This window comes from Coffea arabica, chromosome 5e (assembly GCF_036785885.1).
Source record: "Coffea arabica cultivar ET-39 chromosome 5e, Coffea Arabica ET-39 HiFi, whole genome shotgun sequence".
NCBI lineage: Eukaryota > Viridiplantae > Streptophyta > Magnoliopsida > Gentianales > Rubiaceae > Coffea > Coffea arabica.
Window position 1 is genome coordinate 53,722,210 of NC_092318.1, and position 12,763 is coordinate 53,734,972.

The window sequence follows — 12,763 nt, forward strand, 5'->3', positions numbered from 1 at the left end:
TAAACTGATTTAGACTTCAAGGCTCAACATTGTATCGGGCCAAAAAAGCCCGCCTTTGAGGGCATTTGGAGTAAAGCCCTGATTTTATGTGAAGTGTTGAATATCACGCTTTAGCTCTTTCTGAAGCCTGAGAAATAAATTGGGTCCGTTTGAATTGAATTGAAGATTATTTGAATTTCTTTTTTAGAACAAAAATATATTCCATTTTTTTTGTGAGTGATGCAATATACGTCTGATAAAAAGATAGTTAAAAATATAAAAAATTGATTGTAAAACATATTAATGATGCAACGAAAAAAGAAAATTTTCCCCCTCAGATGACTTCCTATCCCAGTTTCTGAGTCTTGTCAGTACTATATCTTGCTCATATGGGATATGCTGGTTTAATTAACGAGGGAATCGATATACAAAAGCAGGAGAATAACATTCCATTGCCACATCAGGGGTAGCTGCTGGCAGGAAGCAAACTCTCTACGCTTGGATGCTGCAAACACTGAACACTTACCAAACTTGACTAAAGCTGAAACAGATGAGCTACAGCACTCGCATTTGGTACCTCAACAACCAAATGCTAATAAATGAACTGAGTCATTTAAATTACAAGATAGTCCATATATTTTACACCCAACCAATGCCTGCAAACTGTGATAAATGGTTTTCTCCAGTGTTAAAGCTAAAGCAATTCTCCTAAAAACCAAAGCAGTATATTTGAGAGAAACCTCAGTTTTGCGTCCTACTATGTGCATACCATTTCTGCAGTCTGTAGACTCTGCACTGCAACTCATTGCTTTCCAAGCGAGCCAGTTCTGTGCTTCTACTCTGTTGCTGCAGTATTCTTAACAATTTCCTACTTGCGTGTCCCTTGTACTACATGTACCATGTCTCAGCTCAGCCATCTCCAGCAATCACTCCCCAATGAAATTTAAGAACTTTAATGCAACTTCAAGAAAACGAAGTAACAATTGGTCCATGTTTAGCAAAGCAGTCAAACTTGATAAATTATGTCAGGACTAGTTTGCTAAAAAAATACTAGCTATGCTGGGGAGAAATCTCAGGTTATAGACAGTTAAAAGTACTATTAACTTACTCATCATATATTGATCATGGATGACAATCAGCAAAGGCTCCATCGAAAGTGAATGCTTCACCAAATTACAAGGACAGAAATGAAGTTCAGTCGAAAAATGGGGTTGCATGTTTGTCAACAAGTGAAGCATTAAGCCCCTGCATAAGTATGACAAATGAAGTACAACACAAGAAATATTCCAAGCGTCAACAAATATGTACTGCTATTAAGATGCTTTGACTAGTACACTTTGGTTCAAAATTTTATGAACAAAAAGTAAGCATACTTTTTACTTTGCCGAAGAAGAATGTTAGCTACCTAAAGGAACAAATGATGATGATCCATTTATGCAGGATTCAATAGGCAATAAGGAAACTTAATAGTGTGCCATCCAGTCTTCAGTCAATAAGATCGAATAAGACGAGCTGCAAATGCTCCATCAAGTGAATGCTTTACAGGATTACAGTGATAAAAGCCATTTTCAGCGACAAACTCATGAGGTACATATCCGTCAGCTGTATCTACAACAAATTCCTGCATCAGCAAATAATGCTTCAAATTTTAGTGTTTAACAACTGAGGCAGTAAAACACCAAAATGCTCAATACACAATTAATTTGGTCTTTTCAATTCCCAAGAAGAAGTAATTCTATGAATTATACGCTAAAAATCAGAATATGCAAGGTTTCATCTGCATCATGTTCATAAAATTAGGTTCTAAAATCAAAATGAGGGGCTTACGAGCAAATTTTGTATAATATGTTTCTAATTTAGAATATCAGCAGTTACATATAGTAAGCAAGATTCCCCCAAAATTTCAATTAAGTTCTTAGCTAATCCCAGGAAACAATCTGTGAGCACTAAGCAAGGAACATGGCACAATTTTGAAAACAGAAAAAACAGTAGCAGGACAAAGCGCAAATGTCATTACTGGATGCCTGAGAAGAAACGAAGCAACTCTCTGCTCATTCTCTTCCAGATCAATGGAACAGGTGCTGTATATTAGAAGTCCACCAGGTTTCACCAACCTAGAGATGCCACAAGCATGAAGGGTTACAGAAATTCAAATACTTTTACAACACTAGCTATACAGTTACATACATACACCAATAGAAAAATAAAATCAATTAATTACCATCTAAAACTAGTAATAATTGCTTACACACCCGTATAACACTAGAAGGTTTTTTTTTTTTTTTGAGTAAATGTGAAACTTTTATTGAATAAGGCCAAGAAATTTACACTTCAGGGTATGCCCTTACTACATGAATACAAAACTCTAAAACTATACATTATATACAAATGAACAACCAAATCAGTATCTCTTAGCAGAACTGATTCAGAGATATGCCCCTCCATTGTAAGATTACAATTATCTCTATTCCTTGAGAAATTGCCCCAAGACTTTACCACATATTGTACTGTATCAGTAATAGTTTGCATAATTCCTAAAGATGGCACTTGCTTTGCCTGGAACAACTTGCCATTCCTGGCTTGCCACAGTTGATAAATTGTGACAACAAGGATCAGTCTTCTGAGTTGAAATCCAAAGGAATTCGATGCAAGAACGGTTTAACAACAGGTTGAAAACTAATTAGTTCTGGCTTCTCTCAGAAATTTATATTGAATTTTAAAACCTCACAAGATAAAGATGGATTTAAAAAAAAATCCATTTAACAGGGCAAAATTGCAGCTTAAGAAGTGGAAGTCTCGATTCTCGAAGAGGGATGGAACTCACAATTTATGAGTTACTGCTTTCTCAAAGAAAACAATGAACTATTAGTACAAAAATGCAATCTTACTGGTCTAATATGAAATATCATACTCAGACAGTAAAAATGAAACTTTTAATCTCACACTGAAGCTGAATCAAGAAGTTCATCTTGCAAAGCTTTAAGTTGTTCCATGTCTTCCAACCGCCTATTCCAGCGCAAATCCGCTCTCTTCAGCAAAAAAAGGGAAGAAAATAAAAGTCTAAACAATTAAAGAAGAAAGCAGAAGTCTAACCAAAGAGAAATCTCTTAATATTCAAAGAAAAATTTCAAGGAAAAAGATAAGGGACTCTTTGGACACCTTAGAGAGCACACCCAATCCGGAACAAGGTGCATCCAGAAGAACTTTGTCATACATGACATGGTTATTCTCCTGAGATATAATGAAAATAAGAGCAATCAACCAGCAAGAAGCCAGACACAAAATAATTCAGTCTTCGAGACTTTCTACCATCACCGTTAAGTGAAATGAGAAAAGAAGAAGAAGAAGAGGATGATTCTCACAGCAAATGTTCGGAGATCAGCATGAACAGCAGTAACAACATTCTGAACTTGATGCTTTTTTGCAGTCTCTTTAAGGATTCGCAGACGCCCCTTATTTATGTCAACTGCAGTTACCATACCTGAAAAAGTAGCAAAGAATTACAAGCATCATTAAATCTGAATAATGCTTTTTCCAAATCAAATATTATATGTGGATAGTAACTTCCACTGCCTTCCCCCTCCATAATTGTTATATAAAGTACTGTAGTATTCAAGTAGGATAGGGGATGTGTGAAAAGTTACACTCAGCTCTAGTATTTCTCACGTTTATCTGTAGCAGAAACACTCCCAAAAGAAGACACCAACTTTACAACAAACTCCACATTGTGAGCTCTGACACCAACTTTACAATAAACTCTATATAGTGGGTTCTGACACCAATTTTACAACAAACTGTACATGGTGAATTCTTAAAAAAATTGATAATCATGCAAAATTTATTATCAATAAAAGAAATGACACTTGACAGCTAAAATTGAAAGAACAAATGTAACGTTTATTTTATTGTCTACGAAGTTTCATACATGTGCATTTATGCATGTTTAGATGCTTCACATTCATAGATAGTAAAGCTTCCACTCTTCACTTCCGAAATTTGACGTAACATGCTCAGTCAATTCCTAGGCTATAGAAATCTCACCTGTCAAAGCACCCAGACCTAGAAGTATTACCTTTTCCATATAAACAGGATGCCAAGAAAAGTGTTTTTCCTCCTGGAGCAGCACAACAATCTAGAATGCTCTCACCAGGTTGTGGATCGACAATGGAGACAACCAGTCCTGCCCCAAGATGTCTAAAAGGTATTATATGTGAACCATGTGAAACAAATCACGTATCTATAATGCTTAAACTACCAGCTGCTAGATTGGAAAAATATTAAAATCTGTAGCCAACTTCATTATATTTGAGAAAAGGCAAATAATGAACACCACTCATTTGAAATAAGAGGGCAAGAGAAGAAGAGACAGAGAACTTCACTATATGAAAATTGACCCTGTTGAAATTCCACATTACTTTGATACCTCCTGTTCAATGTTTCAATGAGGTCCAGAGGTTCTACATAGTCATATGGCAGTAAAAATTACCAGCACTCTCATCTTGGACAGAACAAAAACCATCTTTAAGCAATCCAGCTTGTATAACAATCTGAGAGGAGAAAATGCCAAACAATCAGGAATCCGAAAGATATACATGATACACCAATAACATATAATTTTGAACTTTAAAAGCCCTAGAATCTGTAATTTCAGTATGAACTTTAGGCATATTCTAGTCATAAGACAAAGCAATAACAATAGCTTGATTTACAAAAGACATCAGAACCTTACAGCTTGGTCTTTACCACCCACAAACAGAAATTCTTAGATTATTAGATATGTCAAATCCTTACAGAGAATTCAAGAAATAAAAGAAATAAAATCTTTTTTTCCCATCCTATAAGCAATCAACAAGAAATTGTAGTCCTAAGTTTAAGTGCGAGGTATCAAAAATAAAGAGTGAAAGATGCTGTAAACTATAAAACACAATTAAATGCACCTAAAGCCAATTTGAAGAACTTATACCTGCATCCCAGTTTTGATGCGGACAAAATCATCCAAGTGTGGAGAAATGTCATGTGGAACCTAAAGTTTTAGAAATGGGCAGGAAGATGTAATTATTAAGATTGTCCTGTTCTGAAATATAAGCATGTCAACACTGAAGAAGATCAACAATTCCATGATTATGAACATTAAACACTAAATGTGAGCATTGTCAAGCAATTCCTCAAGAACATCCAACAAGACTGCACACCAATAACATTTGGCATAAGACCCAAAATTATGTAAATTTAACTTCCAGTTGTAACTATCACAATTTCTGATAAAAGAGATCTAGAAATCCTCCCACATCAGTTCCATCTATTCAGAATTCCAAGAAGACAATATACATCAAATCAGGATACATGATGTAAGAAAGCAATAGGGTTGAGTAATCACCTTCAACTTTTCAAGCTGTTCTATAAGGTCAGCCCTTCGAAAACCTTTACTAATGTTTGCCCTGAAATTTAGTGTCATGGAATGACAAAGCCATTGACCTTATGATTCAAACATCACTGAAAGAATACAAACCTCAGATTGAAAGTAGGATCTCTGTTGTTCCATATCATTAATCTAATTGCTTCTTCATGCCCAAGAAATTTTATCCAGCGTCTGACCATCCACTAGATATAGTAGGTCACAATGAGGTCAAGTTAGATTGAGATGACAAGAGATAAGGTTCTTACTTTTGGATGCACATTTAACACTTTCAATCAATTTCTTAAGGCTGATGTTTAAGAAAGAATAATAAAGCTTTATCATATGTATTGACGGAGTCAATCCATATCTGCATGAAAAAAGATAGTGAGTGTGTTTGGATAGAGATAATTTGAAAAAAAATAATTTGCCTCACAAATCCCAATCACTTTTTTATCTCACATACATCACCTCACAAAAAGTGCTACAGTAATTATCTCAAATAAATCATCCAAATAAACTCTTATCCAAACAAACTCAGTGATCCAGTTGCCCTAAACTCCAAGTAAATCATCAATATTTATACAACTAGAGAAAAAGGTGTTGAACCTACAACTGGATGAGAATAAATAGTCGCAAGAGCACGTGCTTGCTGACGATCATCACCCTCCACTTTTGGTGAAGGAAGGGTGTTACTTTCCTGCATAACCAAATGAAAGATCCATGATCCACTGAGAAGTTTGACTAGACAAACTTTGATTCTCTAATTCATAACAAAGCGTACCTTGAGTAAAACTAGCTTTCTCAGAATTCCATTGACCAAGTTACCAGCACCAGGTCTGAGGGCGACCTTGGCCAGTCTCACATTCTGTGATAAACAGAACATTTTGAATCAAAAATATGCAAACGCTATGGCATTTACTTTGTCGGACTATTCAAATTTAAAAAAGCTATAGATTATGTTTAACAAAAAGGGAATTCAGTTGAAAAAACCAAGATGATCAGGGTTTACCTCATCCACAACAGCATATGGGGGCATTTCTAACTTCACGATTTCATAGAAACCAATTCGAAGAATCTGATGAAAAAGATGGAACAATCACACATACATCTTACAATTTTGAGACAAATACCTTAAAACTTAAATGCTTTTGATGACATTGAACAATGCTTAAAGGACAAAGAAACAGGTCAGTGCAATGCTATCATAATCAGAACTCTCACCCTGCATCTTTGCACAAGGAGCAAACAGTGACTTGATACATAACCAAACTCCATTTTTATGCTAGGTCAAAGCCGGTATTCAAGAAACAAAAATCCAGACCATCATTACTAGAAAACAAGCTCATAAATAGAAGCTCTTTTAACCTGTAAAAGAAGAGGCTCCATGCCTCTAAATGTGTCTTCATCATGGCATAATGAAAGAATCAGATGATCAAGATATCTTCTCCAGCGAATGGTGCCTCCCACAATGTCGGTAACCTACAAATTGCAAGTAATAGTTTCCAAACACATTACGAGATTTAATTCCACCACTTCATTGTTCCTACCTCCAAGAGCTGGATGATTAATTTTCAAACATCCTGAAACTCAGCCAAATAGAAAGGAAAACGGCATATTTAACTGGATTCCAGCTAGGCAAACACAATTTTGACCTCTCCATTCGCAATTCAGAAAAAAAAAACTAATTTCAAAGAAACATGAGGAAGGAAGAATACCAGTCTCAAATCCCTATCATCCAAGTCTCGAGTGCGAAATCCAAGAGTCCTTTCAACATACCGCATCTCATTATCCCCCGAACCCTTTCCTTGCTCATTCAATAGGTCAGCAAAAGCACCACCAAGCTCTATTCGCATCAACCTAACAGCAGACACTGGAAAAGCAAACAAACGCACACATATACGTGGGTAATAACTACGCATGGCACAGATAAAAGTCATCACGTGGCTCTCCATACTGGCTACAGTATAGTTAAACCAAATTGAGAAATCCAATATCATGCATGCAGCTTTCGTTTACCAGCTCTGTGAGGTGAAACTTCCACATTTAGCTTCTGGGTCTTGCTTGTAGGATTGAAAGGACCTAAAATTGGCATTCCAAAGCTAATCAAACACAAAAAAAAAAAAGAAGTTCAAACATCGTGCCCAAAAAGGAGGAATCTTTCTTACATAGCTGAACATCATATCATATGCCTGTCAACACATACTCATTTGCATATACACAAAGCTTTGATTTCAGATATGGAAATTAGGAGTTACTACCAGTTTTGCGAGTAGAAGTTGTTGCTGAGTTGGATTGTCGAGTTTTTTTGGCTAACATCACTCTCTTAGTAGTCGTACCAATTAATGCAGAAGCTGAGAGAAGTTGTGAAGAATTGAGTACTGGGACTGAAAGCGCTTGTGGCAGCATTGAAAATTCAATCTTGCTCCTGTTTGCGAGGTAATTCCGAGGGTGAGGATGCTGCTGTACCTTCATCCCGCGTGATTATAATTACTTCCACGGAATAAACGACGTCGTTTTGGGAGCACATTTCTTAGCTATCCCTTTTTTTTTAAAAAAAAAATTATACGCTGACCCCTCTTGAGGTTTAAGGGGTATAACTGTAATTTAGACAAATTACATTTGATGTAGATGCATCCTGTGAGGTTTAGCAGAATATCCCAAAGAAATCTTTCATCCTGAACTCCAAGCGAAGTTCCACAAAGATGTGAAAAGCCAGCCTGTCTTTGCTGTCAGGGAATCCATATCCATGGTGGGCCGTTGGGTCATGCCTTCAGATTTCAATGGCTCATCTGAAATTACAGGAAAAACTAGTTTTTGCTGTCACAAATCTGGGGACGCGCATTGCCGTGGCTGTTTCCCAAGAATCCACAGTAGGGGATTTCAAGAGTGAGTCTTTCTAATATAATTGCTTTTGTCTCGTCATCTTCATTTACATTCTTTAATTTTCTGCATGTATTGCAAGTTTTCAATTTTGACTAGTACGACAAAAATGTGAACTTTTTCGTTGTGGGTTCCCAGGGATCCAAAGGTTAATTAACAAGGTCACTCATTTTGCGGAATCTTGGGGTGGATCAATATGTGTGCAATGCTCCTCATGGTCTAGTTCTGCAGCATTTTCAAAGTTTTGCTTTTATGTAAGAGCTAGGTGTGAGGAGGCAGGAACTTCGTGTTTTAAATTACTTTTGACTCGTTGGGATCGTAAAAGTACTCTTTGGCTATTGAATGAGGGGAAACAAAAACATTCATTTGGCTAGATGTAATTCGGTGTTACTTTCACCACAAATGCTGTAAACATGAGCAACTATCGTTGCATAACTCTTTACTTCTAGATATGGCTGGAACTGAGAAGGATATTGACGTGACAAAGACAATCAAGTTTGCATTTTTCACTTTTCTGGCCATCTCATATATGAAACATTGCATAGAGCTAATATGGCATGTTCCCAGATGAATATTGGAAGGGAGATCCCATTGAAAGTAGTGGATGTACGTCTCCTGTTGCTTTGTGGCTGTTCTTAGGTGTTGTGCTAGGATTGGCTTCATTCTCTAAGTTCTTGTTTTTGGAAGCAACTCTAAATGGCTTTCCTCAGTGGAAGAGCCAATCCTTCAAACCAAAAGCAAGAGGGAAAAGAATGAACATTCCTCATACTGTAGAATTGATGTGGGAGTGCAAAATGGGGAGAGGGGGACCTTGTTGATGATCTGCTGGGAGACTGGGACTAATAAAAGGTTTTAACGAGGATCAGTATCATCATCCTTTTGCAGGAAAATTTGAGATGGCGCATTTGAATTGTTTCCCTGAACATGGGAAGGTCCGTGTATGTGGATTAAAGGTAAGTTGTAATATTACTTTCTTCCTGCTGCTTTATGTTCTATTTGTGCCTATTATCAAATACTATTTATGTAAATTCCTTTTATTTTCCTTTGATCATAACAGGTGAGGAAAAAATCATGCTTCTACTACCTATCTGAATCATTTGTCCTGAAGCATGCTTTTCAGGGTGCAAATGGCTGGTTTCTCTATATTGCAGTGTGTCATATACAAGACCAAACAGGTTCAGCTGAATATGTAGCATCAAATATTTGCATTTTCTCTCCTGGTTTAGTGAAGTTTCTTATACTGCAAAAGCCTAGTTTTTGTTGCAGCTGCTAAAAAGAATAGCAGAAAGCTCAGAAGAAAAAAATTGAAAATGAAAAAACTGTCCTGCTTCAAAGCTGCGTGCTTGGATATTCCGAGAACAGTCTATTTTTCAAAGAGGGAAAAGAAGAACTGCAACAGATTAATGAAAAATATCACTGCGAAGTGCCCAACAAACAGAATCAAGCAAAGGCATCTTTCGTCCCAGGAGAGCATTCTTCCTTTTGCACCTAGAGCTGATAGACAGGGAGATCTCAGTTCAGCAATAGAATGCCCCAGTGAAACAATATCCGGAACAGTATCAATTTCAGGCATAATAAATAGATATTTCTCGGGTTATGATGAGGTGACCTCAAACTTAGCCTTCTCTTGCATGGAACTCCAACAGAACAATAAGGAAAACATGAAGGCTCAATTTGCCATTGGCTCTCAGAATATACAAGTTGGTATACCATCGAGTCTTGTACCCAAAACACCTCCACAAAGACATTCTTTGTCAGTGTTGGCACCTAATTCAAGAGCTTCGAGAGATGCACCTAGAGAAAAAGTAGGAATGCATCTGGTAGAAGCTTCCGTCAATCTTGGGCTCTCTAAAACCAAGCAAAATCCTGCACTGTCTCTCTGCAAGGATGTGGATGGAAGATCAGGGCTATCTTTGTCTGCTAATAATCCCATCAGAACTTTGGTGTTTGAGATAACTGATGAGGATGACTGAATACCATTTGTCATCCTGCTGAAATTGAAGAACTCTGGAAATGATGATGAGGGCCTGTGCAGAAGGAACTCTCATAATCGGGTAGTAACAACTTGGCTGGGGGATACCAGCTTGGTGGAATCTTACGACTTTATCCTTTTCACTTGCATACTCCAATTTTAATAGCTTTTTGTGGGCCATGTAGTTTTTTTATATGGACTGGAGGCTAAAGATCTCGGTGTATATTTGTTTTTGTTAATCTGTTTTGCAGGTGGAATCTGTAGGCTTATATGCTTTTTTCTTTTTCCTTTATGTTATCACGGATCCCTTATATATGTGTGAACTGGTTTGTGCTTAGGTATACTGCAATTACCTTGCATCCTGTATTGTGTGTAATATGCTTCATTTTGTCAGCGGAATCCCCTGTTCTCTTGGTTCTTTTGAATCAGCCTTGATCTTGGTTTCTTGGTTTAGGTTTTCTTTTTTCGGCAATAGTTGGGCATTACAGCTCCAATCAATGAAATCCTCTTGGTTAGAAATAGTTGAGATTAATTTTGTTTGCAGATAAGAATCATATAGGGTGAGAGTTTTGCATTGGCACCTAGCCGTGCTGAAGTTAAAGAGTGGAAACACCTGCGAGTTGTAAAACAGAGCGCCTGTTGGTGTAGATGCGAAAAAAAAAAATGTACCTCAAGAAAGGAAAGGAAGAATTTGCTTTTGCTGCCGACTTTTCCATTACACCTTGCTTTACTTGCTTACTTTTGCATTACGCCTTGCGGAAAGAGCAGGAAAGGCTTTTGAGGAATCAATTTCCCAGAGGAGCAAGAAACTTAGGCATAATTGGCTTTAGGGATTCTTGGGAAAGACTTATTCATGACTTTGTTAAAGGGTGTTTCGAGATATTTGCATGGCAATGAGCTAGCCATTGGTTCTAAGCATCTTCCCCCCACCACCCAGCCACACAAACAAACAAACTTTTTCCTTTGGGAAACGGGTTCTAAGCATCTTAAAGTATATAAAATCTGTAAAGATATGCACTGTCAAGCTGAAAGATAACAATAAATAATAATATTTATGATTCAGAGAGTGAGCCATGACCCATCAGCATACAATGAAACATATGTACGGGAAAAAGAGATGCCACTGTATGGTTTGGGGAAAAGGAACGAGGACTGAAATTCGAGTCCCTTACCCAAAGCTAGTGTGAAAAAGTTTTTTTTTTTTTTTTTTGGAAATAATGGACACGATCTGTCTGTCTAGGCTCTAGCTTTTGTTCGGAAATCTTCACTGTAGCACTACTACTGCTACAGAACCGTGTACTTCGTTGGTAAGAAATGGATGACTGTCGATTGGTCGAAAGTCAAGTAGCCAATGTCGCCCCATCAAGTCTCTCCCTCGCTTGTACCGTGTACGCAAAAAAAAACTTGCTTACTAATGCATCCTTTATTGATTGATGATAATTAATGCTTTTAACAGATACTATGGTACTCAAAAATGGAATACATATAGATGTAGGGAGTTAAAAAAATTTTCAACCGTGATTATTTTATTGTTCGCCAACATGTCAATTTCCCATCCAATTTTATTTTATTTTAAGTTTTTAAAACAATCATATGCTCCTATACCACGTTCAATTCAAAAGTTGCTTGAACTCTAATGCAACTCAATAATAGTTAGTTAGTAGTGTTTGCAAATGCAAGTTAAATAACAACATCAAATTCGTTTGGAGATATAATCAATAAATAAAATCAAGGTTGAGAGATATTCTGTTGTTCAACTGGATTACTCCCTTGCTAATTAATGACATTCTAAATGGGGATTTTTTATCCATTTTGCTACTCTTTTGATAGATAGAGTGATGATTACTATGAACAAATTACTGATCAGGTAACCATTAAACTTTTTCAAAGTAGTCTGATGAGTTTTTGCCATTAAACTATTAATAGTATGTTTTTTTGCGCATAAAACTATCAAAAGTGTAAATGTTTTGCCATTTCATTTGACTTCACCATTAATTCTGTCAATCTAACTATTGATAATATATTCCGTGAATCGTGTGGGCTTTTAGATCGGACAGAGTGGTTGAATCAGACGAAATGATTCAAAATTAAAACTTTTGATAGTTCAGTGGGTAAAAACATACTACTATCATGATTGAGTGGCCAAATCTTCACTGCTGAAAAAAGTTTAGTTGCTATTGTAGTAATTTGCTATTACCAACAATTATAGTTACATTTTACGGTCAAGAGTTCTTGAATCACTTCCAAAAACCTTTTGAGCCAATATATATACGCACACACATGTGCAATACACCATTCGCAATGAGTAAGATTAATTAGAAAGGTTACTTTGCTAATCAAAGTTCCTGTTTGCTGTTCGTTTCTAATAAGTAGAGTTCCTTTATTTTTTTTTTGTTATAACGAAGAAATTTTTAAATACAAGATTATAATTAAGAAAATCATATCGCTAGTCATTTGTTTAACCTCGTTGATTGAATTTGAGCTTGCCCAAATTTGATTCATCAACTAACCAAAAAACTTTTAAAACCCTCATA

At 36.5% G+C, this 12,763-nt stretch overlaps 2 protein-coding genes across 8 annotated transcripts; one reads left to right on the top strand and one right to left on the bottom strand.

Annotated features, from left to right (window-relative positions):
* Window positions 1-548: 548 nt before the first annotated feature.
* LOC113688037 (uncharacterized) lies at window positions 549-7,864 on the bottom strand. Of its 5 annotated transcripts, none has more exons than XM_072049377.1 (19): window positions 7,636-7,864; window positions 7,394-7,456; window positions 7,093-7,247; window positions 6,743-6,856; window positions 6,387-6,452; window positions 6,159-6,242; window positions 5,988-6,074; window positions 5,489-5,580; window positions 5,357-5,417; window positions 4,943-5,002; window positions 4,466-4,526; window positions 4,052-4,159; window positions 3,342-3,460; window positions 3,139-3,210; window positions 2,923-3,008; window positions 1,997-2,093; window positions 1,385-1,600; window positions 1,088-1,142; window positions 549-940 (listed from the first exon to the last, which is right to left on the bottom strand). In XM_072049377.1, exons 1-17 carry the CDS (start codon window positions 7,847-7,849, stop codon window positions 1,469-1,471), a joined length of 1,671 nt encoding a protein of 556 aa, XP_071905478.1. In that variant the 5' UTR covers window positions 7,850-7,864; the 3' UTR covers window positions 549-940; window positions 1,088-1,142; window positions 1,385-1,468. The 5 variants fall into 5 exon arrangements, with proteins under 5 accessions (XP_071905478.1, XP_027061430.2, XP_071905477.1 ...); XM_027205629.2 differs by having other exon boundaries at window positions 1,088-1,224; XM_072049376.1 differs by having other exon boundaries at window positions 1,088-1,224; window positions 1,353-1,600.
* A 142-nt stretch (window positions 7,865-8,006) lies between these two features.
* Window positions 8,007-10,628, top strand: LOC113688534 (uncharacterized). Of its 3 annotated transcripts, none has more exons than XM_072049378.1 (4): window positions 8,007-8,263; window positions 8,396-9,210; window positions 9,315-9,432; window positions 9,512-10,628. In XM_072049378.1, the coding sequence occupies exons 2-4, from the start codon at window positions 9,154-9,156 to the stop codon at window positions 10,228-10,230; spliced, it is 894 nt and encodes a 297-aa protein (XP_071905479.1). In that variant the 5' UTR covers window positions 8,007-8,263; window positions 8,396-9,153; the 3' UTR covers window positions 10,231-10,628. The 3 variants fall into 3 exon arrangements, with proteins under 3 accessions (XP_071905479.1, XP_027062178.2, XP_027062179.2); XM_027206377.2 differs by having other exon boundaries at window positions 9,143-9,210; XM_027206378.2 differs by having other exon boundaries at window positions 8,008-8,263; window positions 9,143-9,210; window positions 9,524-10,628.
* The last annotated feature ends 2,135 nt before the right edge of the window (window positions 10,629-12,763 follow it).

What these genes read in the sequence shown, in the direction of transcription:
- LOC113688037 (XM_072049377.1), bottom strand. Translation starts at nt 7,849, where the DNA reads ATGAAGGTACAGCAGCATCCTCACCCTCGGAATTACCTCGCAAACAGG. An exon ending in AACAGCTTGAAAAGTTGAAG is followed by an intron (nt 5,003 to 5,356) that starts GTGATTACTCAA and finishes CTAAAACTTTAG; the next exon opens with GTTCCACATGACATTTCTCC. An exon ending in TGTCCAAGATGAGAGTGCTG is followed by an intron (nt 4,160 to 4,465) that starts GTAATTTTTACT and finishes ATCTTGGGGCAG; the next exon opens with GACTGGTTGTCTCCATTGTC.
- LOC113688534 (XM_027206377.2), top strand. Translation starts at nt 8,158, where the DNA reads ATGGCTCATCTGAAATTACAGGAAAAACTAGTTTTTGCTGTCACAAAT. An exon ending in TCCGTGTATGTGGATTAAAG is followed by an intron (nt 9,211 to 9,314) that starts GTAAGTTGTAAT and finishes TGATCATAACAG; the next exon opens with GTGAGGAAAAAATCATGCTT. An exon ending in TCATATACAAGACCAAACAG is followed by an intron (nt 9,433 to 9,511) that starts GTTCAGCTGAAT and finishes GCAAAAGCCTAG; the next exon opens with TTTTTGTTGCAGCTGCTAAA.